Source organism: Podarcis melisellensis (assembly GCF_964234715.1).
Source record: "Podarcis melisellensis genome assembly, chromosome: 16".
NCBI classification, from domain to species: Eukaryota; Metazoa; Chordata; class Lepidosauria; order Squamata; family Lacertidae; genus Podarcis; species Podarcis melisellensis.
The window spans coordinates 13,093,306-13,119,960 of NC_138533.1; the positions used below are offsets into that span (position 1 = coordinate 13,093,306).

Here is a 26,655-nt window from a genome sequence, read left to right on the forward strand (position 1 = left end):
AGCACCACTTTAGCTAATGGGGCCTCCTGCTGCCGCCGCGCCGCCGGAGCCTGATTTCTGTTCTCATCCTGAAGCAAAGTTCTTAATCCAAGGTACTATTTCTGGGTTAGCGGAGTCTGTAACCTGAAGCGTATGTAACCTGAAGCATATGTAACCCGAGGTACCGCTGTATTCATGTGTGTTTGTGTGTGTGTGCTTTAAATGTATGCTGTGGATGCAGCCAGTATTTCACAAGTATTTTCTCTAAAAAATATGTTACTTCGTGACTATGCCAATGTCTACATCCTTTTAAAAATTATTGTTTGATTTTTAAACAGCAGCACAACTTGTGATATATCAATGTACACACACACACCAAATCCTGGGAACTAGCTTACCACAGAGAGATCTGCAATTCCTGGCACCCTTAAAATTGCAGTTCCCTTAAAATTCTTTTTGGCGGGTGAGAGGGAAGGACGGCTTTTTCAACATGGCATGTGGGCAGCCAGAGAAGGTTGCAAACAATGCCCTATTTACAAGCCTCTCTGTGTATGTTTTTGTACCTTTCCTCTGCATGAGAAATCCAGGGGAAAGTTTTTTCCTTTCGGTGGCGGGGCCCACATTGTGGTGAAACACAAATATTGCACCTTTTGAAAAAAGAAAAGAAAATTAATGAGAGGCTTCCTCCAGTTTCCTCGGCTTTGGCTTTTGGCAAGTCAGCCGGTCCCTCTGGGACGCCTGCCTCTGCCCATTTCAACACCCTCAGCCCAGGCCCCTTCTAGCGCAAAGGCGATTTAGAGCCTTCACCCCGCCCTGCCTGCAGCTGTCCACTATCGCTAAACTAAGCCCCTGTCTGCTGGCGAGGGTGGAGTATCCGTACTGGCCGGCCTGCCTGCAGCTCCTCAAGATGTCTGGCTATGTAAGTACCAACTTCGACTGCAGCTGACAGGGAAGTTGAATTGCCTCTGTTGTTGCTCCGGCCATTTCTGTTGCTGTGCATTGTGGTGTGTCACAGAGCACGGCCGCTTCTAAAGCGTCTCTCTGTCATCTCTTGGCCGAGTTAAATATAGCCGTCTGTGGGTGCCCTCAGGGATTATGCTGCTTCTCAAGGTTGGATTTCAACTCCTAGCAAAGCGTCCAGACAGGCCTCTGGACATTCAAAGTGATTGCTGTTTTTGCTGTTAAATGAGAAGTTTCTAGTTCATAGGACTGTGGCAAAACACACACACACAAAGGCGCTGCTGTGTCTTAAATGACAGGGCTTTTCGATTTGACGCATGGAATCAAATTAGGGTGTTTTGGGGATTATTGCGTCACGTTGTGAAATGGTTTAGTTTTGTGAGTGTTATTGTAATGATGCACTGTTCTGAATTTTAGCAGTTCTGTCGTGAGCTGGTTTGAGCATGTATTTATACGGAAAGCAGCATAAAAATGTTAATCATGACATCACGTTGTGGTGCGTGGCACTGAACACCCATGACGACACCTGTAATTCTGAGCCCCAGTTCAGACTCTGTATTTAAGCTAGACTTAGTATGTTTTTGGGACGTGGGTGGCGCTGTGGGTTAAACCACAGAGCCTAGGACTTGCCGATCAGAAGGTCAGCGGTTCGAATCCCCGCGACAGGGTGAGCTCCCGTTGCTTGGTTCCTGCTCCTGCCCACCTAGCAGTTCGAAAGCACGTCAAGTGCAAGTAGATAAATAGGTACCGCTCTGGTGGGAAGGTAAACGACGTTTCCGTGCACTGCTCTGATTCACCAGAAGCGGCTTAGTCATGCTGGCCACATGACCCGGAAGCTGTACGCCAGCTCTCTCGGCCAATAAAGCGAGATGAGCGCCGCAACCCCAGAGTCGGTCACGACTGGACCTAATGGTCAAGGGTCCCTTTACCTCTACCTGGTATGTTTTAGGAACTCAGTTGCCATTTTAAGCCTGCCTGCACCTAGCTGCTATCTCCGGTGTTCTTCAAGACATATACTGAGTGAGAAAAAGTTATTTTTACATTTTGCAAGGCTGTTTGTTTGTGATTGTTATTTTAAGGGGGAGAAAAGGAGGTAATACTAGGAAAATCCAGTCTGCCTTAAAGCAACCTGGGTTACTAAAACAAAAAGGCTACAAGTAGCCTATCTGTATGGGGAAGTTTACAATGTTTTATGTTTTAAGGCGTTTTTATATTTTTTCTGGAAGCTGCCCAGAGTGGCTGGGGCAAAAAAGTCAGATGGGTGGCATATAAATAATAAAATTATTATTAAGATTCCTAATAATAATGATGATAACAACAACAACAACAACATATTACTTATACCCCGCCCATCTGGTTGGGTTTCACCAGCCACTCTGGGTGGCTCCCAACAGATTAAAAACAGAATAAAACATCAAACATTAAAAACTCCCCTAAACAGGGCTGCAAAGGGATGGCCCTCTGTTGAACACACTAACGTGAGGGAGGAAGGATAATATCTAATAAATATATCCGCTCCTAGCATCTAATCAAATCCCAGCACAAAGCTTTCTTCCGCATTTGCCCTCCTGCCACACTCCTTTTTTATTTACAAAGTAATAATCATAAGTAAATAAGAATAAAAATGTGCACCCCACCACCGAGACCATTCCGTTGTAACTATCCAACCTCACAAAATTTCAACATCTCTTGCGATGGTTTGACCCCTTTCCATTTTAACAGTACAAATTCTACAAACACCTTCCATATCGTCTCAAAATCATTTCTCCTGCGTATTCCCTGCCTTAATGGCACATGTTAATTTATCATTAATAGCTGTATCCCACACTTCTTTATACCATTCTTCCAATTTATATTCTGCTTGCCCCTTCCACTTCCTGGCTATAATAATTCGTGCAGCTGTCAATAAATTTGTGAGCAAGCTCTTCATAGCTTGTGAACCTTCCACCCACCCCACCGTAAATTGATAATAATGCTACCTCTGGACTTTCGGTCAGCTTTAACCCAGTGATTTCTGTTATCTCCTTAAACACCCTTTACCCAAAAAATTGTACATATTTCCACCACATGTGAACATAATTCCTGGTTTTCTGGCATCCTCGGTTTCCTGCCACAGTCCTGCCTGCATTGTCACCTTGCTGACTTACACTTCTTTACACTGATCAGCTCCCTCCTGGCGCTTGCTTCTCTGATTCTCTCTCGACAGATAGAGCCAAAGCCTGGAGACCTGATAGAGATTTCCCGTGTGGGCTATCAGCACTGGGCCATCTATGTGGGTTCCGGTTACGTGATCCACCTGGCTCCCTCAGGTAAGGTCCTCAGGCTTGTGTCGAGTGCACGGCCAGGTCAGGCAGGGTTTACAGTTGCCAGCATTGCCAACTGGTCCTGTGCCTCTATGCTGGGCATTGCCAAGGTGGATATTATTGGCCACCTTTTCACAACGCAGAAAGCTGTGGGGCTTTTTCACAAGTGCTGGATTAGGGCCCTGGGTCCGAAGGAGGCTGTGCATCTTGGCAGTTTTCCCTGGATCACACCTTGCCACGCATTCAGGCCCAGACTCACCCTCCCTCCCCTCCACCCAGGCAAACTGGGGACATGAACAGAGCTGTAGCTAGGTGATCTTGCGCCCCTGGCAGAACCATCCAGATTGCGCCCCCTACCCACGGACAAATTAGCTCTTCTTTCTGCCTCTCCTCCAACCACCCCGATTCAATTCACTCTCTATTTAAAACCATTTCTTATGAGGCAATAATCGATATAGTGGTATCTCTGGTTGCAAATGGGATCCGTTCCAGAGGCCTGTTCACAACATGAAAAGAGTGCAACCTGCAGCGGCGCGTCTGCGCATGCGTGGGTTGTGATTTGCTGCATCTGCGCATGCGTGTGACGTCATTTTGTGTGTATGTGCATGCGCGAGCGGCAAAACCCGGAAGTAACCCTTTCCGGTACTTCTGGGTCACCGTGGGACGTAAGCTGAAAGAATGTAACATGAAGTGGACATAACATGAGGTATGACTGTATATTTATAGACATATTTTTTAGCTGATTTTGGCCCCACCCCATTGCCTGCGCCCCTGGCATGGGCCCACCTCGCCACCCCCTAGCTATGGCCCTGGGCATGAACACAGTTCAAGGACACTTTTAAGCCCAGAGAAAACACTCAAGGAGCAGGTGAAGTAAGAAGAGTTTGGATTTGATATCCCGCTTTATCACTACCCGAAGGAGTCTCAAAGCGGCTAACATTCTCCTTTCCCTTCCTCCCCCACAACAAACACTCTGTGAGGTGAGTGGGGCTGAGAGACTTCAGAGAAGTGTGACTAGCCCAAGGTCACCCAGCAGCTGCATGTGGAGGAGCGGAGACGCGAACCTGGTTCCCCAGATTACAAGACTACCGCTCTTAACCACTATACCACACTGGCCAGTGAGGGACGTGGCCCAGAGAGGGTAAAAATTACATTTGTTGCTCCACCTTTCCCCCCCTGCACCCTGTTTTTGCCTCTGGCTCCACCCACCTCTGCCATGTGGCCCCTGGAAAGTTGCCTAGAAGGGAATGTGGCCCTTAGGGTGAAACAGTATCTCCACTCTAGTCCTACCTTAAAAGGGCTGCATCCTCTAGACTTTCTTGTTTGGGATGATGAGGGTGAAGGCTATCAGTCTTTTTATTTTTATATTTTTGCTGAGAAACCAGACCTATAGGATCACATTTGGCACAGCTAGTCTTCTAGTTCTGGTTTTGTGTATTAAAAAGCTCATCCTGTATAACTACATGGGTGATTTTGAATAATGAAGGTGGGCGAACAAAGTCAGGGAGCACAAGGACTGTCAATTCTGAAGAAGAGAGCCAGTGTGGTGTAGTGGTTAAGAGCGGTAGTCTCGTAATCTGGTGAACCGGGTTCGCGTCTCCGCTCCTCCACATGCAGCTGCTGGGTGACCTTGGGCCAGTCACACTTCTCTGAAGTCTCTCAGCCCCACTCACCTCACAGAGTGTTTGTTGTGGGGGAGGAAGGGAAAGGAGAATGTTAGCTGCTTTGAGACTCCTTCGGGTAGTGATAAAGCGGGATATCAAATCCAAATCCAAACTTGAATAATCAATGGGCAGGAACCTTTCTTTAAATGATTCCTATTGTAAAAGATATTGGATATCACAATGGATTATGTTATTACAGGCTGGTGAAACTCGGATCCCGGAGGAGCAGGGCAAATGTGGCCCTCCAGTCTTTTTTACCTGGCCCTTAGCACCCCTCACCAGCCTTGCTCCACACCCTCCTGCCTGGATTGTGTCCTTGAAGTCTGATCTTGCCTCGTGCTTGTCTGAATGGAGGCTAGAGAGGAGTACAAAAACAGGCCTACTGCATTACTGATGTTCCCTTTGTGTCTTCCAAGATGACTTCTACCAGGCCAGCACCTCCAGCCTGATGTCTGCCCTGTCCGAAAAAGCCGTGGTGAAGAAGGAACTCCTGTGGAGCATTGTCGGGGACGACGCCTGCCGCATCAACAACAAATACGATCAGAAATACGAGCCGCTCCCGGCGAACAAAATCGTTCAGGAGGCGGAGGCGCTCCTGGGCAAAGAAATCCGCTACAGCTTGGCCAGCGAGAACTGCGAACATTTTGTCACCAGGCTGCGCTACGGCACGGCTAGGAGCGACCAGGTGCGTATCGAAGGGCCACAGCAGTGTCTGCAGTGTGCCAGAGAAGCACAAGTCTCACTGCTTCGAAAGGGAAGAGCAATTTTGTGGCCTTCAGGGAAAAACGCTAATCTTATCAGCCCCTTTCTCCCAATGTAAAAACTCTTCCTGGAGCAGCTGTAATGAGAATGATGTTTCATGTTCCCCAATTGTCGAAGACTCCAGAGCTTCCTGTGCATATGTAGAGTTCAATTCTCTTGGAATGAAGGTCACTGCAGACTGTGGTGCATCTAGGATACTGTATAGGATTTTATTTCCATACACATATATATAACAGTGTTGTTTTTCTAGAAAAAGAGGTGCCAGAACTCACTGTGAACTCCTCCCTTGTTCTCTTAGAATGGCAATGGCGCCCACATGAGGGGTGCTAAAACTGAGTTCCAGTGAGTTCTGTCTGAAAATAAAGCCACATACACACAGCAAAATCTAGAGGAGGTGTGGAAAAATTCTGAACCATCTAGATCTTGCTGAACTGTATCTTAACACGCCCATCAACCTAAGCAGATCCTCCAAGTGTCCCTATTTTCCAGTGACAGTCCTGGATTTTGATTTGATTCTGGAATGTCCCGCTTTTCCTTAGGATGTCCCTGTTTGCATCGGAGGGTGTGGAGTTATGCAACCCCCGAGCCAAGGAGATAAGCAACTAGTCAACCGTTAGCAGACATCTGAAGGCAGCCCTGTATAGGGAAGTTTTTAAATGTTTCATTTTTATTATGTTTTTATATATGGTGGAAGCTGTCCAGAGTGGCTGGGGGAACCCTGTCATATGGGTGCAGTATAAATAAAATTATTATTATTATTATTGATGACGTCCCTATTTTCACTGGAGAAATGTTGGCAGATAGCCCAGCAACATCTTAGAGGCCTATACAGCTTAACAGTTTCCCCTTCTGTGTTGTTTGCAGGTGAGAGACACCTTGGTTGCTGGCACAGTAGGGCTCTTCGGCGTAGGCCTCGTGGCCATTGCGGCAACAGTGGTCAGCAGCTTATTGCTGCCCAGAAGGCACAGAGAGGAATAAATGGCTGCGCACTCCTCCACCGATCCCCGTGGCGGGGAATGCCCTCCTGTTAGAAGCTTAGCCTCTTTCCTAGTCTGTTTCATATTCTGAAATCAGTGCAGTTCAGGAGACGACGCTTTCGTTTTTAAGCGCAAGATTCTGCTCAGTGAAGGTTAAGCATGTTGACTTTGTGCTGTTATACCGGAAATGTTTTCAAGGGCGTCTTATAGAAACCTCACAGTTTCAGTGCCAAGGGTTTTTTTGGGGGGTGGAGTGAGAGGTTGGGGATGTCCTGGGGCCACATGCCAGTGTCGTCCTCATTGCTGTCACCCACTCTTGCTGTGGGCCCAATCTGCATGGATGCCCAGAGGAAGAGTGCATGTCATGTGGGGAGTGTTCCCTGAAGGAGTAGAGATGCTTAACTCTGTATGTAATATTATCCCAGAAATCATGTTTGAACACTGACAAGGACCTGAACCATAGGGTTGTAGCCAATGGTAGCCCTACTCAGAGCTGGCCCATTTAAGTTAATAGGCATGCCTAAGCAAGGTTAAGGGACGCTGGTGGCGCTGTGGTCTAAACCACCGAGCCTCTTGGGCTTGCCGATCAGAAGGTCAGCGGTTCGAATCCCTGCGACGGGTGAGCTTCCATTGCTCGGCCTGTAAAGCGAGATGAGTGCTGCAACCCCAGAGTCGTTTGCGACTGGACTTAACTGTCAGGGGTCCTTTACCTTTTTTTAAAGCAAGGTTAATCAATTTTAATGGGTTTACTCTGAGCAGAACTTAGCTGCGTACAAGCCACAGAAACCAGTTCGCAAAGGAGGCTGGTATGCCACATTTGCACTCGTTTCCTCACCACCTGAAGTGTTCTTGGTGGGCATGACTGACACGGCCTTCTCAGTGGTGGCACCTGAGCTGTGGGAATCCCCTGCTGCAGGAGATGTAGCTAGCTCTCCTTTTTATGTCTTTTTGGACACCAGATAAAATTTCTTTTTTCTTTTAAAGGATGCCCCTTTTCTAGATAGCCACATTGAGAGACAAGCTTGCGACAGCCTGTTTTATGACTGCTGCTTGCTGTTTCTCTGCTTCTAGAATTTTGTCTTAGGTACCTTTTGTCTGTTGACTTTTGTAAAAAAAATAAAAATGCCTTGTGGCTTCTGTTTTTAGAATAGAAAGGTGGATTTTATTTTTTTAAAGTCTTAATAAAAATGTAAATAATTATTAAAAAAATGTATCCCTCTCTGGTCTTTAAGCAATTGTAAATGTGGAATAGAATTCCTCCTTAATGTCTCCAGAGGAATGGAGGGCAAACTTATTTCTCTGTAACACCTCAGTTAGGAGAGGCAATGCAGTCCCTGGACACAGTGGTTAGCTGTCAATTCTGTGTCCAGGGCATCTATCTACCATCTCCATTTGGTATGCTGTCTCAGACCTTGCCTGCCTGCGCACTGTCTCGCCAAAGTGATACATCCTCTGGTTATCTCCTGCTTGGACTACTGCAATGTACTCTACGTGGGGCTACCTTTGAAGATGACTTGGAAACTACAACTAATCCAGAATGTGGCAGCTAGACTGGTGACTGGAAGCAGATAAATAACAGCAGTTAAATTTGAAAACAATATAATGTAGACACCTGTGGCAGAGACACCTGCGGCAGAGCTTGTTGATGCAACATATTGTTTCCAGTTACAGGTAGGTAGCCGTGTTGGTCTGCCACAGTCAAAACAAAATAAGAAAAATCCCAGTAGCACCTTGGAGACCAACTAAGTTTGCTATTGGTATGAGCTTTCGTGTGCATACACACTTCAGATATTTGAAGTAGCGTGCATGCACATGAAAGCTCATACCAATAACAAACTTAGCTGGTCTCTAAGGTGCTACTGGAAGGAAATTTTTTATACTGTTTCCAGAAAGTGCAGGGGTGCCAACTTGAATAAAGTATTTGGGGGGTCCCAGGTAAGGGACCTCAGCCCTTTGGAGTAGGCTCCTATGGCTGTTGTATTTCAACAGGAACGCTGTTCCACAGAACAGGGGCAGCCACACTGAAAGCCCTGCTCTGTGAAGTGGGCTTGTGATATCTTTGGAACTTGCAGGGGGAAATTCTACAGGAACCTCCGGCTCTCCAGAAGTTGCTGAACCCCCACTCCCAGCAGCCCCATGGCTGGGATGGGAACTGTAGTTCAGCGACACCCGGAGGGCCAAAGGTTCCCTAGCCCCAATGTAAGGGCTAAGGCAATCTCTCGAGTGACTTTGTCCCCATGGATGAAGGAGCTGAGAAAAAGTGAGTAAACACTTTCTTGAGTTGGTGGGGCAAATGGTATCATACTCCCCCACTTCACATATCCCCCCCTCCCAACAGTATTTAATGGTTACTTGGTAACAGATGAGGTAGCGCTTTCCCTGTGATGTCACTCCAAGCATCAGGTAGAAAATGGGTGGTTAAATTCATTTGCCACAGGGAAAAATTGACAGCCCACTGCAGGTACACAAGGGTTTGTACGTGGTTGGAAGGGGGGGTTTCTGCCTCTAGTTTTCTCTACTTTATCCGCGGTGGTTGCTGGGGTGTATTGAATTTGTACCTACCTCAAGCCCAACACTCACAGAAGGAGGCCCTGACGTGTAAGTAAGAAAAGAGATCTTCCATCAGGGAAGTTAAGGGTATAGGCTTGGTCCACAGACACTGAGCTCAGAATTCTGGAGTTCAGGAATGAGGCAAGATGTTCAGGACTGAGGGAAGAGGTCCCAGTGGTTTCTGTGCCCCTGGCCTCATTTCTAAGATGAAGCGCGATGGGCTCACCTGCTTTGCGGGACTGTTGAGATCCCAAATGAGTGTTCAGGTGGAGAGCCAGTGTGGTGAAGTGGTTAAGAGCGGTAGTCTCGTAATCTGGGGAACCGGGTTCGCGTCTCCGCTCCTCCACATGCAGCTGCTGGGTGACCTTGGGCTAGTCACAGCCCCACTCACCTCACAGAGTGTTTGTTGTGGGGGAGGAAGGGAAAGAGAATGTTAGCCACTTTGAGACTCCTTAGGGTAGTGATAAAGCAGGATATCAAATCCAAACTCTTCCTCTTCTCCTCCTCCTCCTCCTGAGTTGCCTCCCCATCACAGCCTCCTCCAGCCTCTGCAGAGACTTTCTGTTCCGCTTTGAGGTGGTGGGGAGGAGCCAGGACCCTTGATCCCACTTCAAAAGTGGCTGGTTGAGGCCCACCAGGGAGACCCCACCTCCCATCAATTAGCTCCTTCTCCTGGTTTCCTCCTGCTCTGGGCGCTGCCAACACAAAGGCTTATGATGCGATCGGGAGAGCATGGTCTCTCTCTCTATTACTCATATTCATTTGGCTGTCAGAATATTGGTTTCCTTGCTTTGGGATCTGATGATCATGCTAAGCCAAGCTGCCAACCTGCTACAGTATTATCTATAGAGCAGCCTTTGCCAGCCTGGTGCCCTCCAGGTGGATAGCTCAGTTGGTTAGAGCAGGATGCTGAAGACAACAAGGTTGCAGGTTCAATCCCCTTATGGGACAGCTGCATATTTCTGCATATTTCTGGACTAGATGATCCCTTCCAACTCTACAATTCCAGGATTCTATGTTTCTATTTTGGACTAAAATTCCCATTAGCCTCACCAGCAGAGGGCAAATGGGGTTGCGGTCAAAAAACATCTGGTTGGCGAGGTCTGATATAGTCATCAATATACAGGACATTTGTTGACTTAGACAGGCCCCTGCTCCCAAGGGGTTTACAATCTAAATTTTAGCCGAAGTTAAATAACAGAAGTGGCGGGGATGGGGAGGGCGGCAAAGACAGGCAAAGGAGGGGGGGCGATTAATGCATATTAATTTTGGTTGATTAATCATCTGTCTTTTAAAGTGATTAAATGGAAATGAATTTGCAAATGAGAAAACGCACCTTGGGGTGCTGGAGAAATCTTGTTGAATAAACAAGCCGTATCACTCATTGTCAGAAGGAAAGGCGACCAGTATTTGTTCATTATATGTCCTATTATAGCAACAGGCCGGACCCAAAATAGCTTTTCTGAAACAGACACGGCTGCCCTTGACTTTCAGCTGCACTGATTAAAATTGGTATTAGTCGTAGCTGGAATAGCATTTAGGCAGCACCGTTTGAACATTACAAGTCATCCTGACGATGGTCTTGCAAAGTAGGCCATGATTGTTACTCACTGCTCCCTCATGTTGCAGCTGAGGCTGAGAGAATAATGGTTTCACTAAGGCCTCTTAGTGATTTCATGGGTGAGGTAAGAGGATGGTCTTAGTCACTGCATGCACCAGCTGGTGTGTGTGTGTGTGTATACACAGAAACCAAAATATATTGGTATTTTCAGCCTTTTGTCCTGTTTGGTATGACGATGGGTCCTGTGGGGAAGGAAGACAGCCATGTGTGTGTAGAAAGGAACTGACATCTATTTTGCTGTACTATTGTCAATTTCCACCTAGAGGTTTTGAGTTAATTAATTAATTAATAATAATAACATTTATTACTTATACCACGCCCATCTGGCTGGGCCTCCCCAGCCGCTCTGGGCAGCTTCCAACACAATATTAAAAACACAGTAAAACATTAAAACATTAAACATTAAATTTTTCCCTAAACAGGGCTGCCTTCGGATGTCTTCTAAAATTCAGATAGCTATTTATCTCCTTGACGTCTGATGAGAGGGCACTCAATAGGGCGGGCGCCACTACTGAGAAGGCCCTCTGCCTGGTTCCCCGTAACCTCACTTCTTGCAGTGAGGGACCTGCCAGAAGGCCCTTGGAGCTGCACCTCAATGTTAAGGGAAGACTTTATGCTGGATGATGCCCCCGATTCAAGAAACCACAATAATCATAGAATTATTATTATTATTATTATTATTATTATTATTATTATTATTAAGATTTATATACCGCCCGTCATCGAAAGATCTTAGGGTGATTCACTAGATAAAAACACAATATAAAATCACAAATAAATAGTTAAAACAGAAACAACAAAAAAACCCCTCAATGCTCAAGGCAGCTTACAACATGACAAGATTTACATAATTACAAAAGTCATAAACAATAAATAAACCACATCAAAAAATACACAACCAAATGGAAAACAATTTCCACATAAATCAAAATCTAAAACTAAGAATACAGCATTAACATCACAGTTTTAATGTCATAGATAAAAAATAGCAGCAATTTTAAAAAACAACAAGAAACGCAGCCCTCTCTGCCCAGCAGCAGCTCTTATATGGCCTGTCAGGCCCTGCCCTAGACTAGGTGGTCATTGGCAGGGCTGGGGCCCTCCTGTGATGTCAAGCTTTTCTCACAGTTCCCCACCTGCTGTGTTTGCCTACCAGAAATTTCCTCCCTTTTTTTTTTTTGCAAAGGGAAAATATTTTGGGGAAACTAGTAGGGTTGCTGGAAACCACCGGAGGGGACAGAGCGCTTTTGTGCTCAGGTCTTGCTTGTGAACTTGTCAGAGACATCTGGGTGGGCATTGTGGAAACAGGAAGCTGGGCTGGATGGGCCTCTGGCCTGATCTAGATCTTCTTGTGTCATCATGCTATGCTCATGGGATTATGGGAGCTGGAGTCCAGCTCTATCTGGAGGACCACAAGTTCCCCACACATCCTCTAATAAGACGTAGAAAGTGAGAGCGCTTGGGCAATTCTCCCTTCCCCACTCTAGGTAATGGTACAACAAAATTTTGCCTGGCTGATGTGTCAATATCCAGAGCAGCCTCATGCAATCTGTGGCCAGCTCACACCCAGCCCAACAACTGGATGTTGTGTCTCGATTCTCCTTTTCTTTGCAGTACCAGACAGGCAGTCACCCCTCTGAAAAATAGACCTGATGGGCTTGGAGTATGGCTTGGTGGGTTACCCAGAATTGATCTAGGCACAATTCCAGGCTCTTGGATCAATGTTTAGAACAGGTGTTGGGAATTTTGACCCTCCAGAAATTGCTCAACTGCAACTCCCACCATCCTTGGCCATGCCGCTGATAGGAGCTGTAGTTCAGCAACATCTGGAGGACCACTGATTCCCCACATCCCTTTAGAGTAGGGTTTCCCAAACTTGTATCTCCAGCTGTTGTTGGATTACAACTCCCATCATCCCCAGCTAGCAGGATCAGTGGTCAGGGATGATGGGAACTGTAGTCCAAAAAGAGCTGAAGATCCAAGTTTAGGAAACTCTGCTTTAGAGGATGTTATGCTTGTGCTCTGAACCTCCCTCTCCCTTCTCTCACCCACCTCCTTTCAGACAATCCATGGCTGCTTCTTGTTTTTATAAGTACTTGTATGCCAAGTAGGCTGGGGTAGAGGGAGAGTATAGGCAGAGTTCAGCCAGGATCAGATTCTTTCAGGAACTTGAACCAGGTCGTTCAGGACCCTGGACAGCAGAGCCCAGGGAGCAAATTATTTGATCCCACTTGAGTGGGATGTGTGGGAGAACTTTAACCCCCCAGATATTCATCAGTCCCAGTCAGGATGACCAGTGGTCCCAGGGATCGTAGAATCATAGAACTGTAGAGTTGAGGGACCACTAGGGTCATGCTCTACCAACTGAGCTATATGAGTTGCTGTCCAGCAGCCTTTGCAAGGCCCAAACTTTCCCATCCCTGAACTAGAGTTCATGTTCTCAGGCACGCTGGGTGTGACCTCTCCTCCACAGGTTCTGCCTCCTTGTTGAGGTGAGTAGAGTCTTAAAGGGGCAGCTGTCTATCCTGCAACCTGGCGTTCCATTATGCTCTCTGCTGCCTCACACTGGGCAGGCTGCCTCTGTTAGTGAGCAGGTGTTGATGCAATGCAAGGCCCTCACAAAAGAGAAGTGGGAGCCCCTTTTCCATCCCGGGCCTTGAGGGATGCAGTCTCTGAGGATCCAGGCTGAGTAGCAGGGCATCAGAAGTAGGGGTCCCTGGTTTTGGACTACAATTCTCATCATCCCTGACCACTGGCCCTGCTAGCTAAGGATGATGGGAGTTGTAGTCCAAAACCAGCTGGAGATCCAAGAATGTGCTGGATTATGCCCATTTAGTCCAGCATCCTGTCCTCATGGTGACCACCCAGAGGCTTCTGGGAAACCAGAATCTGAGCACAACAGCACTCCCTGCTGCCTGTGAGTCCCAGAAACTGGCATACTGCCTTCTATCGGACGAGGCAAAGCATAAGGAGGTAAAGCGTGAGGTTGAATCCTGACAAGACAGAAGTACTGTTCTTAGGGGACAGGGGGTGTGCTGGTGTGGAGGACTCCCTGGTCCTGAATGGGGTAACTGTGCCCCTGAAGGACCAGGTGCGCAGCTTGGGAGTCATTTTGGACTCACAGATGCCCATGGAGGCACAGGTCAAATCTGTGTCCAGGGCAGCTGTTTACCAGCTGCATCTGGTACGCAGGCTGAGACCCTACCTGCCTGTGGACTGTCTTGCCAGGATGGTGCATGCTCTAGTTATCTCCCGCTTGGACTACTGCAATGTGCTCTACGTGGGGCTACCTTTGAAGGTGACTTGAAACTACAACTAATCCAGAATGCGGCAGCTAGACTGGTGACTGGGAGCAACCGCTGAGACCACATAACACTGGTTTTGAAAGACCTACATTGGCTCCCAGTACGTTTCCGAGCACAATTCAAAGTGTTGGTGTTGACCTTTAAAGCCCTAAACGGCCTCGGCCCAGTATACTACCCCCATCGTTCTGCCTGGACGCTGAGGTCCAGTGCCGAGGGCCTTCTGGCGGTTCCCTCACTTTATTATCACCACTGTGGCTATTAACCACCAATAGCTTTATTGGTGTACTCTGGGACACTCTGTATGCATTTATACGACACTTCACCTTCATTGGCTGGCCCTTGATTTAGTAGATATGAGAGGAGAAGGAAAACAAGCTATCTGTGCTTTACCCAAATGCTTTCCTTCCTAGCTATGCCCATTGGAAGCCGACACTGAGAATAACACACCAAGCCTAGTGAAGATGAACGACGAGGAGCAAAACCACTCAGCCTTCTTCATCAGGGTGAAGAACCCAGCTGAGCGGGTAAGATGTCACCAGTGCACCTCTTGAATCACAGAGCTGGAAGGGACCCTCAGTGTCATCTAGCTCAACCCCCTCCAATGCAGGAGAGTTGCTTGCGGGCAAGGGAATTTGTGGTGACAGAGCAGCATACTTTCTCTGTCGCTCCAGATGTTGGGATGAACCGATGCAGTGGAGGCTAGTGCCCGCTGGCAACGAGGCCAACAGTAGGTGGAGCCAGAGCCAATGATAGGTGGAGCTGCACTGGCGGAGGAAGGGGGTGCGGTGGGTGTGGTCCACCTGGAATGTCATCCCTGGGGTGTGTGTGACATTGCTGCCCCGCCCCCCTGGGATGCTCGCCGTGGACAGCCTCTGTGGAGCTGATTCCTTTTCTTCCCCTCTGAATTCTACAAAGGCAACACTGAGAATCAGGAGAAGGAGGCCGGCATCTGGAGTCGCCCACTGGGCTGGTTGTAAGGAAAGAGGCATGCAGGTGGAGACTGGCTGAAGGCGGGCTGGACTTGGCAGAGCAACCTAATAAACCAGGGGTCAGCAACCTTTTTCAGTCCACCGTCCCTCAGACCATGTGGTGGGCTGGACTATATTTTGAAAAAAATATATAAACAAATTCCTATGCCCCACAAATAACCCAGAGATGCATTTTAAATAAAAGCACACATTCTACTCATGTAAAAACACGCTGATTCCCAGACAGTCTGCGGGTCAGACTGAGAAGGCGATTGGGCTGCATCTGGCCCCCAGGCCTTAGATTGCGTACCCCTGTAATAAACCTAGAAGGCTGTGGACAGGGGTCGACATCCCCACTAAACCAGGAAGTGCATTGGGCGAGACTGAACCAGGAGTTCATTTATCAGTGTAGCCTAGTTCACAGATTTGTTGTGAAGCTGAGGCAGGTTGGGAGGCAGGGGGAGAGATATAGCCTTGTAGGCTACCTTGAGTTGTTTGGTGAAAGGGCAGACTATTAAAAGGAAAGGGAGATGATGAAGAAGAAATGTGTAATACATACTCATCTTCCTATTTCTCTTCTTTTCCTGCTGAGCACAAAACTGCCAGCAGAGGGAGCTTCGTCATAACTGGGGGTGGAGGGGGGGGGCGGAGAACCACCACCTCTGAAATATCCGTGCTATGGTATTTGTTGACTTTTGAGAGGGCACTCCCCCCCTACTTTTCATTGAAGATTTTCTTGTGTAACAAAAAAGTACATACTGTATAGTGTCTCCACTTTCATTTCATAGAGTCTTTCTCACAGTTCATTTACATGCGGTAAGAGACACTATTGTCATAGACATTATGCAGAAAAAGAGAGGAGACAGAGTTGGAGAGAGATAATGTTCTTTCGTTCTAGTGCAGGGTTTTTTTAGGGTGTGTGTGTTGTCATATTTCAAACAGTGAAAATCCAGACAAAAAAGGGTGGGTTGTTTACCTTTTTTACATTTTGCCCAAAGGAGTTCTTTTGGGAAAAAATGCATTAAAAAAAATGTTTTGGAGCTTCTTTAAAGTAAAATTGCCAGAAATGGCACTGCCGACAAGGGTTGCCATACATCTGGATTTTCCCAGAACTATTGCAGGCTGGTTGACCAGTTTGTATGGGTCAGATTAGGCATATTCAGTGCTTTTTTTCTGGGGGTACACATAGCCCTAAAATTTTTGTGAATCTAAGTTTGGCCACATTGAGGGGTAGTATTTCAATATGAGTAGGAATATGAGAGTACCCCATAACATTTGTTTTTTTTTAAGAAAAAAAAGTACTGGGCGTATTAATTCATATGCTGTGGTGGTGGTGGTGGAATAGGTCAATTCTATTGTTGTGCTGTATATGTGATAAAGAGGGGACATGGGTGGTGCTGTGAGTTAAACCACAGAGCCTAGGCCTTGCTGATCAGAAGGTTGGGGGTTTGAATCCCTGCAACGGGGTGAGCTCCCGTTGCTCGGTCCCTGCTCCTGCCCACCTAGCAGTTCAAAAGCACAGCAAAGTGCAAGTAGATAAATAGGTACCGCTCCGGCAGGAAGGTAAATGGTATTTCCGTGCGCTGCTCTGGTTCACCAGAAGCGGCTTAGTCATGCTGGCCAAATGACCCGGAAGCTGTATGCCAGCTCCCTCGGCCAATAAAGCGAGATGCACGCCGCAACCCCAGAGTTGTCCGTGACTGCTCCTAATGGTCAGGGGCCCCTTTACCTTTATATGTGATAAAGGGGAGCCACACTGGGGTGAAGGCATCCCCCCTCTGCTTGTCCCCGTGCTAGCTTAAGCCTAAGTTTGCTGGTTAACTTTTCTAATAATAGGACATGGCAACAGATACAATCCGAAACACTCACCAGACTAGCGTAACCATTCCTCCAAAACAAACTGAAGAAATCTCCTGTCTCTTTAAGAGCAGCACAGCAGGGAGTAGTTTTGCCAGTGGCAGCTTCTCTGCTGCAGCCATGCAGTTAGCTGTGATAAGAAGGAAATGGTGAAATTCCCCCCTACAGCACAGCTGTTTAAAAAGGCACAGGAGGTCTGGATCCAGCAACCCAGAAAAAGGATTTGCAAGGGTTTCGATTCCAAAATGAATGCCCCTCTGGGCAGCTCATGAACAGAATTTGGCAGGCGGCGGTGGGTGGGGTGGGAGCAGAGCCAGATAAGAACATGGCAATGGCCAGCTGCCTAGAGGGTTCTCAGAAGTTGTGCTTGTGGACGTATCTCCTTCTGCAGCTAGCTGGGCAGACTGCCTCAAGGGCGCCATCTAGGCTACAGTCCCGGCCTGCCTGTGCATTCGGTCAGTTAATGTGAATGGCCAATCCATTTCTGCTCAGCCATCTAGGTGTCGCTGTTGACAACATCGATTTAAAACAGCCTTTCCCAACCTGTGGGTCCCCAGATGTTGTTGAACTACAACTCCCATCACCACTAGCTAGCAAGGCCAGAGCTCAGGGATGATGGGAGTGGTAGTCCAACATCATCTGGGGACCCACAGGTTGAGAACTGCTGATTTAAAAACAATCAAAGGTCTCTCCAAAGATGGACACTGTATGAGAACTCTTCTTATCTTCAACACCCACAGAATTCCAGCCATAATCATGGAAAAGAAGGCTCACTTAGTGCAGAAATACTTCTTTCCATATCAGCATTTTGTAGACACATCAACCTACCCCCCCTGCTTGCACCGAAAAGTAATATTGTCTAGTCATCCAAAGTTGGCAGTTGTTCTACAGCTAAAGAAGCTCTCAGTCAATGGGAAGGATTTTTTCATCGTGGTACCAAATAATAATCGTGTCCCTGATTCACCAGACTGGGCAGTCCCAGAGGAAGCGGATTTGCTAAATAACTTTACTAAGCTAACAGACAAAAAACAAAGTATCATTCTTATCAAACTGAAGAATTTACACTCCAGGTTGCTACAAATAAAACAGCATGAAAAACAACATCCCCCGCAAGTGTCACAGAAAAAGCGGAACATCCTGTTTTTTAATCGCAAGAGAACGGCAGCCATTTTGGTTGCCACGATCTCAGGCAATTTCATGGCACAAAATCCGCCCCCCAAAGCCCTTTTGCAATCTTGTGCAGTGCCCCCAAATGCTTATTTTGGGGTGCTGTGCCTTTAAAAAGCACTTTTGGGGGAGGGGAAACCACGGTGTTGTGGACCTCACACGGTGCTGTCAGATCTCACATGGTGCTGTGAGATCACAGCAACCAAAATGGCCGCCATGCTCTTATGATAAAAAATGGGAAGATGGTGTCCCAGATTTTGGCTTGGAGAATATGTAAATCTGCCCCCCCCTTTGCCTGGCCCTATGGACTCTCCCCAGGCTACCTGTGCCCTGCAGGCCACCCCCGTCATGGTATTGTGATGGTTTAGAGCAACAACTAAACTTTGTCTCCTGTTTTCCTTCTAGGATGAATTAAAACCTGGAGACCTCATTGAGATCTTCCGTTCTTCTTGTCAGCACTGGGCCCTCTATGTTGGGGATCGGAAGGTTGTCCACTTGGCAACTGAATGTGGTGAGCTCAGCAATACTTGTGGCCACTTATCTTGGTTCTGATGACCTATCCCTAGAGTTGTGGTGGGGAGACTTTGGCGCTCAAGATGTGGTTGTACTCCAGTTCCCAACTACCCCCGGCTAGTGTGGGCAACTGTTAGGGGTGGTGGGAGTAGGAGAGCCCAAAGTTTCCCTTGTCTGAAGCTTGGGGGAGTTTCTCTTCTCAAACCACTGCAACGACTCCTCTTCTTACAATTGCACTGTTGCTGTGCCCTTTAAGCAGAGGATAATCAGAGCAACAGCTCCACCTACTGGCAGGCGTAGAAGTACCCAAACAATGCACTTCAGCACACTGCGGCATTCTTCAGTTAGCTCCAAGGGATTTAACACCAAGCTAGGAAGATGGGGATGAGTTATTTACAGTTCAATAAGAGATGCAAAGTTTACTGGTGTCAACATGTGGTTGACAAGTGGGTGCCCTGGCCCAGTGGTGGAGCAAGCCGATCGGGCGCCTGGGGCAGGGCAAGCCAGGGCAGGACACTCCGCAGGGCCTCCGAGGAGTCTGCCTGCCTTCTCCCACTCAGCCACCCTACAGCTGAGGCGGAGACAGCAAGCGGACCATTTGGGGCAGCGTGGAGCCTGCTGGCGCCCAAGTCACTGGTTACTCCCAGGAGATACGCATGGCTCGGGCGTGCTACAGGCCCCATAGTGAGTGCCGTCTGGCATTTTGTCACCCCCCTCAGTGGAAACACCCGGGGCAGACCCCCCTTCCCCTGCCCTGGCTGCCAGTCGAAGTTGGGCCATGGGCCTATTTGGCCAAAGAGGGGGTGGGGAGCGAGAGGAGGAGAGAAGGAATGGGGGAGAAAGAAAGAAAGAAAGAAAGAAAGAAAGAAAGAAAGAAAGAAAGAAAGAAAGAAAGAAAGAGGCGAAGTAAATACTTCAAATTCATAGAGCCCCACAGGGCAGGTGTGGGGAGATTCAGGCTCTTGGGGGGGGGGATGCTAACTAGCATGAGGTATGCTAACTGGAGTCAAGGAAAAGATGGAGCTGGGGAGCAAGACAGAGCACAGGTGGGGACAAATATGCAATCATCACAAAGGGACTTAATGGAATATTGAATCCACTTCAAAATAATCTTACAATAGCTCTTCTATTAGCTCCTCTCTTTTCCAGTCAGGGCTATAAGACTTCTGATGCACCTGTCAACATTGCATCTCCATGGCTGCCTCCAATGGCTACCTGGGCCTTGCGAAGCCTCTCTGCAGCAATCCAGTTTTAACATATACCTGCAGCCTAGTAACTGGTGTTGATCAGGAATTCTAAGAAGCCTCAAAATAAATGCAGCTTCGAAAGGTTCAGTCCTCCACCTGCATTCAAAATGGCACCCAAATTGTATCCAAACACAGATGAAAAATGAGTCATTGAGCTTAACCACCACCACGTCAAATTTGGGTGGAATCTAGACACGTATTTAAAAAACACTGAGAAAATGCTTCTTTAAAAAGCTTTTTGGAAAAGATTGAATTTGCCATAAGCTCACCATCACCATCTAGTGTCACATTTCAGGGGTCAGCAAACTTTTTCAGCAGGGGGCCCGTCCACTGTCCGTCAGACCTTGTGGGGGGCCAGACTATATTTTGAAAAAAATAAAAATGAACGAATTCCTATGCCCCACAAATAACCCAGAGATGCATTTTAAATAAAAGGACACATTCTACTCATGTAAAAACATGCTGATTCCCGGACTGCCCGCAGGCTGGATTTAGAAGGCGATTGGGCCGGATCCAGCCTCCAGAACTTAGTTTGCCTACCCACGGTATAATGCACTTAAAAACACAGTTAAAACATTTCATTTGCAGCTGTATAGCTGTCTCCTTGGGTTAAAGCCACTGCAGTTTTGATTGGCGCAGTTTGCCCTCTTGATTAAAAATGGCATCCAATTGCTACTAAGTGTAGATAAGAAACCTGCTACTTGATCACAGGAACCGTAATGGCCAACTTGGTTACGGGATCTTAAGAGGTGTCTGAATGCCTAGAGAACAGATGGGGAGACAGGCAAGCTTTCCGAGAGATCGAGAGACGTGCTGTTTTCATCCCGTTCTCACTCTGTCTCTCCCCACTCTTCTTTTTCCTCCCCAGGTGACCATCTTCCAGATGGAACTCCGAATGCCTTGGCGGTCTTGCCCGACAGAGCTTACGTAAAGAAGGATTGGCTGGAAGACGTCGTGCGGAAGGACCGGTACCGGGTGAACAATAAACATGACGAGACACAGCCGCCGCTTCCCCTGGCCAAGATACTCTGGCAGGCTGAGGAGCTGGTGGGCAAGGAGATGCCCTACACCTTCAACAGCCCCAACTGCGAGCATTTTGTTATGGAGCTACGATACGGAGCAGAAATGAATGAGCAGGTGCAGTGGGCAGAGCAGGGCAGAAGGCCTGTCAGCATACATGGGAGTTGTAGTCCAGCCACATTGACTATTGGCATTGGCTACCCCTGGGGTGATAGGGACTCGGATAGCGCTGTGGGTTAAACCACAGAGCCTAGGACTTGCCGATCAGAAGGTCGGTGGTTCGAATCCCCACGACGGGGTGAGCTCACATTGCTTGGTCCCTACTCCTGCCAACCTAGCAGTTCGAAAGCACATCAAAGTGCAAGTAGATAAATAGGTACCGCTCCAGCGGGAAGGTAAACGGCGTTTCCGTGCGCTGCTCTGGTTCACCAGAAGCAGCTTAGTCATGCTGGCCACATGACCCGGAAGCTGTACACCGGCTCCCTCGGCCAGTAAAGCGAGATGAGCACCGCAATCCCAGAGTTGGTCATGACTGGACCTAATGGTCAGGGGTCCCTTTACCTTTACCCCTGGGGTGAAGCACTGGGCATGGAACCAGAAACAGCAATCTTGGCCACAAAAGGAAATGCTACCTTTCTGCCTCATCTCTGGGAGATGGGCAAGCAGCAGCCTTTTAGTGCCACCAAAACCCCCCACTTCAATCTTTCTTTAAATTTCTTTTTCTTTTTTTTACCTGTAGGATGAAATTAAACCTGGCGACCTTATTGAGATCTTCCGCTCTTGTTATCAGCACTGGGCCATCTACGTTGGGGAAGGCAAAGTGGTTCACTTAGCTCCTGAATGTAAGTTTCCATGGAAACCCATCAGCCCAGGGCAAAGCCCATGAAATATCTTGCTCCTACTAAGTCTTGGAGTGGAATAAAGCCTGTTATACCTTCAGGGACAGACCACACCCACTCAGGCCCCTCCCCTTCCTTGGGTTGCAGAAGGCCTTAAAGGGGCAGCTCAGTGGCTTGGATCCTAACACTCCTTCTTAAGAATTATTTCATGGCAAGAGCTGCTAGGACGGCTTATGCGCAGGGGCAAAACTAGGCAGTTCTTCCTGCCCTGTTTGTAGATTCTGAGCCCCTGGGAGTCTCCCCACCTCTTTCTTCCTTCCCTCCAACAGGCGACCGTCTTGCAAACGGTGCTGCCAGCGTACTGGCGGTCTTGTCTGACAGAGCTTACGTGAAGAAGGATTGGCTTGATGTTGTGGTGAGGAAAGACCAGTTCCGAGTGAACAACAAGCACGACCTCACGATTCCTGTGCTGCCACTTGCCAAGATCCTCCAGCGGGCAGAGGAGCTGGTTGGGAGGGAGATGCCCTACAATCTGACGAGCCACAACTGTGAACACTTTGTGATGGACCTGTGATATGGAGTTGCAATGAGTGACCAGGTAGAACTACAAAATGTAGAGCTGGAAGCATTCCCAGTCTAGTTCAGTCCCCCACCCTGCATTTCAGAAATCACAGCAAATTCACAGCAAGTTCCACTGCAGAACAGCTCTTACCCTCAGAAAGTCATTCCTCATGTTTTGTTGGACTCTCCTTTCTTGAAGTGAGACAGCATTAGGTAAAGGTAAAGGGACCCCTGACCATTAGGTCCAGTCGTGGCCGACTCTGGGGTTGCGACGCTCATTTCGCTTTATTGGCCGAGGGAGCCGGCGTACAGCTTCTGGGTCATGTGGCCAGCATGACTAAGCCGCTTCTGGCGAACCAGAGCAGCGCATGGAAACGCTATTTACCTTCCCGCAAGAGCGGTACCTATTTACCTACTTGCACTTTGATGTGCTTTTGAACTGCTAGGTTGGCAGGAGCAGGGACCGAGCAACGGGAGCTCACCCCGTCGCGGGGATTCGAACCACCGACCTTCTGATCGGCAAGCCCTAGGCTCTGTGGTTTAACCCACAATGCCACCCGCATCCCATGAGACAGCATTAGTTCAGCCTCAATGTTTTTCCTTTCTACAACATGGAAATAAGGCTTGAGTCTGACATTTTTAATAATAATAATAATAATAATAATAATAATAATAATAATAATAATATATTTATACCCTGCCCATCTGGCTGGGTTTCCCCAGCCACTCTGGGCAGCTTCCAACAAAATATTAAAATGCAGTAATGCATCAAACATTAAAAGCTTCCCTAAACAGGGCTGCCCTCAGATGTCTTCTAAAAGTCTGGTAATTGTTGGTCTTTGACATTTGGTGGGAGGGTGTTCCACAGGGAGGGTGCCACTACCAAGAAGGCCCTCTGCCTGGTTCCCTGTAACCTCACTTCTTACAGTGAGAGAACCACCAGAAGGCCCTCGGTGCTGGACCTCAGTGTCCGGGCTGAACGATGTGGGTGGAGGTGCTACTTCAGGTATACTGAAGAGAAAGAGGGAGGAAAGTAAAGGTGGTGTGAGGAGGCTTCTTTCTTTCTGCTTTACATTTCTTTTGTTATGTTGTCATGTCTGGCTCAGACAGGTTTCGCAGGTTCCTGAAGCAAGGCCAAAAACCTGCAACACCTCTTTGACTAGAAAAGAGCATGTTCACTATGGCAGCAGTGATGTCCTTTTTCTGTAGCACTTTCAACTCTCTGGAGCAAAAATCCCAGTACACCTGCTGCTTCCCTCTTACCCCAAAGCCTACCCTATTACAGCTAATGCATTGCAGTGAGTAAACTGTAAACCAGGAAGTCTCTGGTTCAAGTATGGCCTTAAATTAACTTGAAGTGAGGCAGTGTTTGTTCAGCCTCTGTGTTTTCCCCTTCTGCAAAGTAGGGATCACGACCCCACCCTACTTTGCATTTAAAGGTAAACACACTGAATCTGGGCTTTCCATAACAACACACAAACTGAAACACAGAAATCTTTCGAAATTCACAGTTCTCTGAATTTTGCAATGTTCTTCTCCAGGCAAGAAATGTGTAGGAAAAAATGCACATTTGGGAACAAAGTGTGCATAAAACAGCATAAATAGTAAAAAAATAACTTGGGGGGGGGGAAAGCATTACATTGGGGAAAACTGCATGGATAAAAAGTGCTCATTTTGCAAAATTGCATACGAAAACATGTGTATATATAGGAGACATTCATACTGATAGATAGATAGATAGATAGATAGATAGATAGATAGATAGATAGATAGATAGATAATACTTTATTCGGCTATAAGCCCACAAGGTAAAACCAATCAATAAATAAAATAGCATTTTACATTCTAAAATATCAACTAAAATATTTCAACGCATAATCTCCTTCACATTACATACAATCTCTAGATGTACCATATTGTGGCCTTGAATATAAAGATGGTGGATAGAGTTTACTAGATTTTTAATAGTCATGCAGCATTCCATGAAGTCTTTTATATGAAAGAACTGAATTCAGGAATCTGGCAACCTGTAATGTTCTACGAAAACATGTGTATATATAGGAGACATTCATACTGAAATGCCGATGAATTTGCAAACTGAGATGGAAATGTGGAGGAAAAATGAGAAACAGAAAGAAAGTGAAACAGATGGACCCACCTGCACCACAGTTCCCAATGATCCCCTCAGAGAGGAATTGATGGTTAAACTACTCTGGGAATTGTAGCTTTGTGATGACTCCTAACAACTCTCAGCACGCTCAGGATTTTTTTTTGGGGGGGTGAGCCACAACTGTTTAAAGTGGGTATAATACCTCTTTAAATGTAAGATGGGGTCAGATTCATCCAGCCTTACAAGTCTGTTTGTAACCATATATTAAAAGAATGGATATGATGTGAAGACAGGGCTTCTCCACACTTCTGTTTGCCCCCCCCACTCCCTGCCAAGAAAACCAGGGGTTTGGCATTTGTGATGATTTAGCACTAAAGAGCGATTTATCCGAAAGAAAACAGGGGGGGGGGAGGTAAAGGCGCTCAGACACACGACAAGCGGAAGTGTGTGTCGGGCGTGTGACATCAGCATGCGACTTCTGCAAATCTCTCTCTGACTCATAGCCCACCCACCATTCTCTCCCATTTTCTTACAGGTAACCGAGGCCATTGCTGTGGGGACAATTGGCATGATGGGTGTGGCAGCCGCCATGATCCGATCTGCGGCGAAGAGGCGCAAGCACCGCTACGAATAGCTCGTGGGGAGGGGCCAGGGGCCTCCATGGCGGGATTATTACCAGCTCTGGGGGTGTTTTTTTGACTGCCCAGCGTCTTTTATTTGACAGATTGTTTTCAGACCACCAGACCAAAGATTAAATCAGATTTCGTGACAGAAGAAAACCATCCACCCACACCGTGCTTGGAGCCAATAAAACTCTCTTCAGGATATACACTTGTGGCAGTATCTGTTTTGTTGACGACTCCGCTAAGCCCTACTTTGTCCGGTGTACGTTGCTAAGGCGACAAAGTGGTGATGGCACTGCCAGTCTCGAATGTGAATAGCTAAGCAACAGAAATGGTGGTACTAAGCCTCTTGTAATGGTTGCTTGGCAACAAAGAGGCGGGGGCAAGGTTGGCCTTTTGCTGTGGTTGCCAGGCAACAGAGAGGGGGTGATGCAGCCCTGTGTGGTTGTTATTGGTCGGCACAAAGATGGCGGCAACAGAAGCCTCTCATGGTCTGGCTATGCAACAGTTGGGATGCTTTGCTTGGCCTCTTGTGATTGTTGCTAAGCAACATAGACCACTGGGACTACTGGATTCATTATGTTGGCTAGACCTTCTCCTGGAGCTACCTCCTACCATGCTGTGGCTGTAGCTTAGTGGTAGAACAACCTCTTTGCATGTAGGACGTCCCAGATTCAGTCTCCAACATCTCCATGTGGAGATGGGATGTCCACTGCCTAAAGTCCTGAGAGTCACTGCCAGCCAGTGCATGCATTACTGAGCTGGCTGGACCACTGGTCTGACTCAGCGCACAGCAGCTCATACCCTCCAACACCTTGAAGCCCAAATCGAGGATGCTACTTCCAGGACACCATCTTGCTATTTTTTATTGAGCGAGAATGGCAGCCATTTTGGTTGCTGTGATCTTGCTTGTTTTTGTGCTGCAGTCCTCCCAACAAGAGTGGTTTTTTTTCAGGCACGACACAAAAAAATGCGCATTTTGGGGTGCTGCACAAGATCATGTCCCCCCAAGCACTTTTCAGGGGGAAATTGCATTGGGAAATTGTGTCTGGAAATCGAGTGAGATCACAACAACCAAAATGGCCACCATTCTGTGGCAATAAAAAAATGGGATGTTTTTCCAGTACACTTGTGGGGTATGGCAGCTTCCTATGTGGGTTGTGGTGGTGATGGGCAGAAGCACGACTCTGAATGAGCACAAGGCATCAGGAAGGTGCCATTTTAATTTCCCACAATGCTCCTGAGTGACGCAGGCACCAGCAGTGGGCCCTGTCAGGGTCCTGGAGGACTCTGGCAGCTGGCCAAGATTGTTGTGTGTTGGTGCCATGCCCACTAGGGACTTGAAGGATGGACGGCCTTTCTTTTTGTCTCAACATGTTCCCCATTTCCCATTCCTCTTTTTCTTATTTTCTTCCGTGTCAGCCCATGGGTCACCCCAAGGAGAGTAGGCCTCCTATTCGAACCCTGCTCTCTTCTCCTGGGGTTGCCACATTCTTTCTCTGACCCTTTAATAGCAGCTAGCCATGCAGAAACATGGTAGTTGACATGGAAAAGCAACACCTGCTAAATTTTTGTCTGCCCAGCTTCTGCTCAAGTCATAAGAACAGAGTCTGTCCCCAAAGATAGCAG

At 47.5% G+C, this 26,655-nt stretch overlaps 1 protein-coding gene and 2 long non-coding RNA genes across 3 annotated transcripts; 2 read left to right on the forward strand and 1 right to left on the reverse strand.

Annotated features, from left to right (window-relative positions):
• The first annotated feature begins 485 nt into the window (after positions 1 to 485).
• On the forward strand, positions 486 to 25,230 carry LOC309358523 (uncharacterized protein). The gene is made up of 9 exons (XM_081891747.1): positions 486 to 898; positions 3,146 to 3,248; positions 5,323 to 5,591; positions 14,532 to 14,645; positions 18,519 to 18,624; positions 20,742 to 21,010; positions 21,633 to 21,735; positions 22,062 to 22,330; positions 24,939 to 25,230. Exons 1-8 carry the CDS (start codon positions 887 to 889, stop codon positions 22,304 to 22,306), a joined length of 1,221 nt encoding a protein of 406 aa, XP_081747873.1. The 5' UTR covers positions 486 to 886; the 3' UTR covers positions 22,307 to 22,330; positions 24,939 to 25,230.
• LOC309358821 lies at positions 1,284 to 1,978 on the reverse strand. The gene is made up of 2 exons (XR_014163640.1): positions 1,869 to 1,978; positions 1,284 to 1,503 (listed from the first exon to the last, which is right to left on the reverse strand). It is a non-coding gene; the product is annotated as an uncharacterized lncRNA (long non-coding RNA).
• On the forward strand, positions 1,476 to 2,974 carry LOC309358833. Its single transcript, XR_014163653.1, has 2 exons — positions 1,476 to 1,531; positions 1,897 to 2,974. It is a non-coding gene; the product is annotated as an uncharacterized lncRNA (long non-coding RNA).
• Positions 25,231 to 26,655: the final 1,425 nt, after the last annotated feature.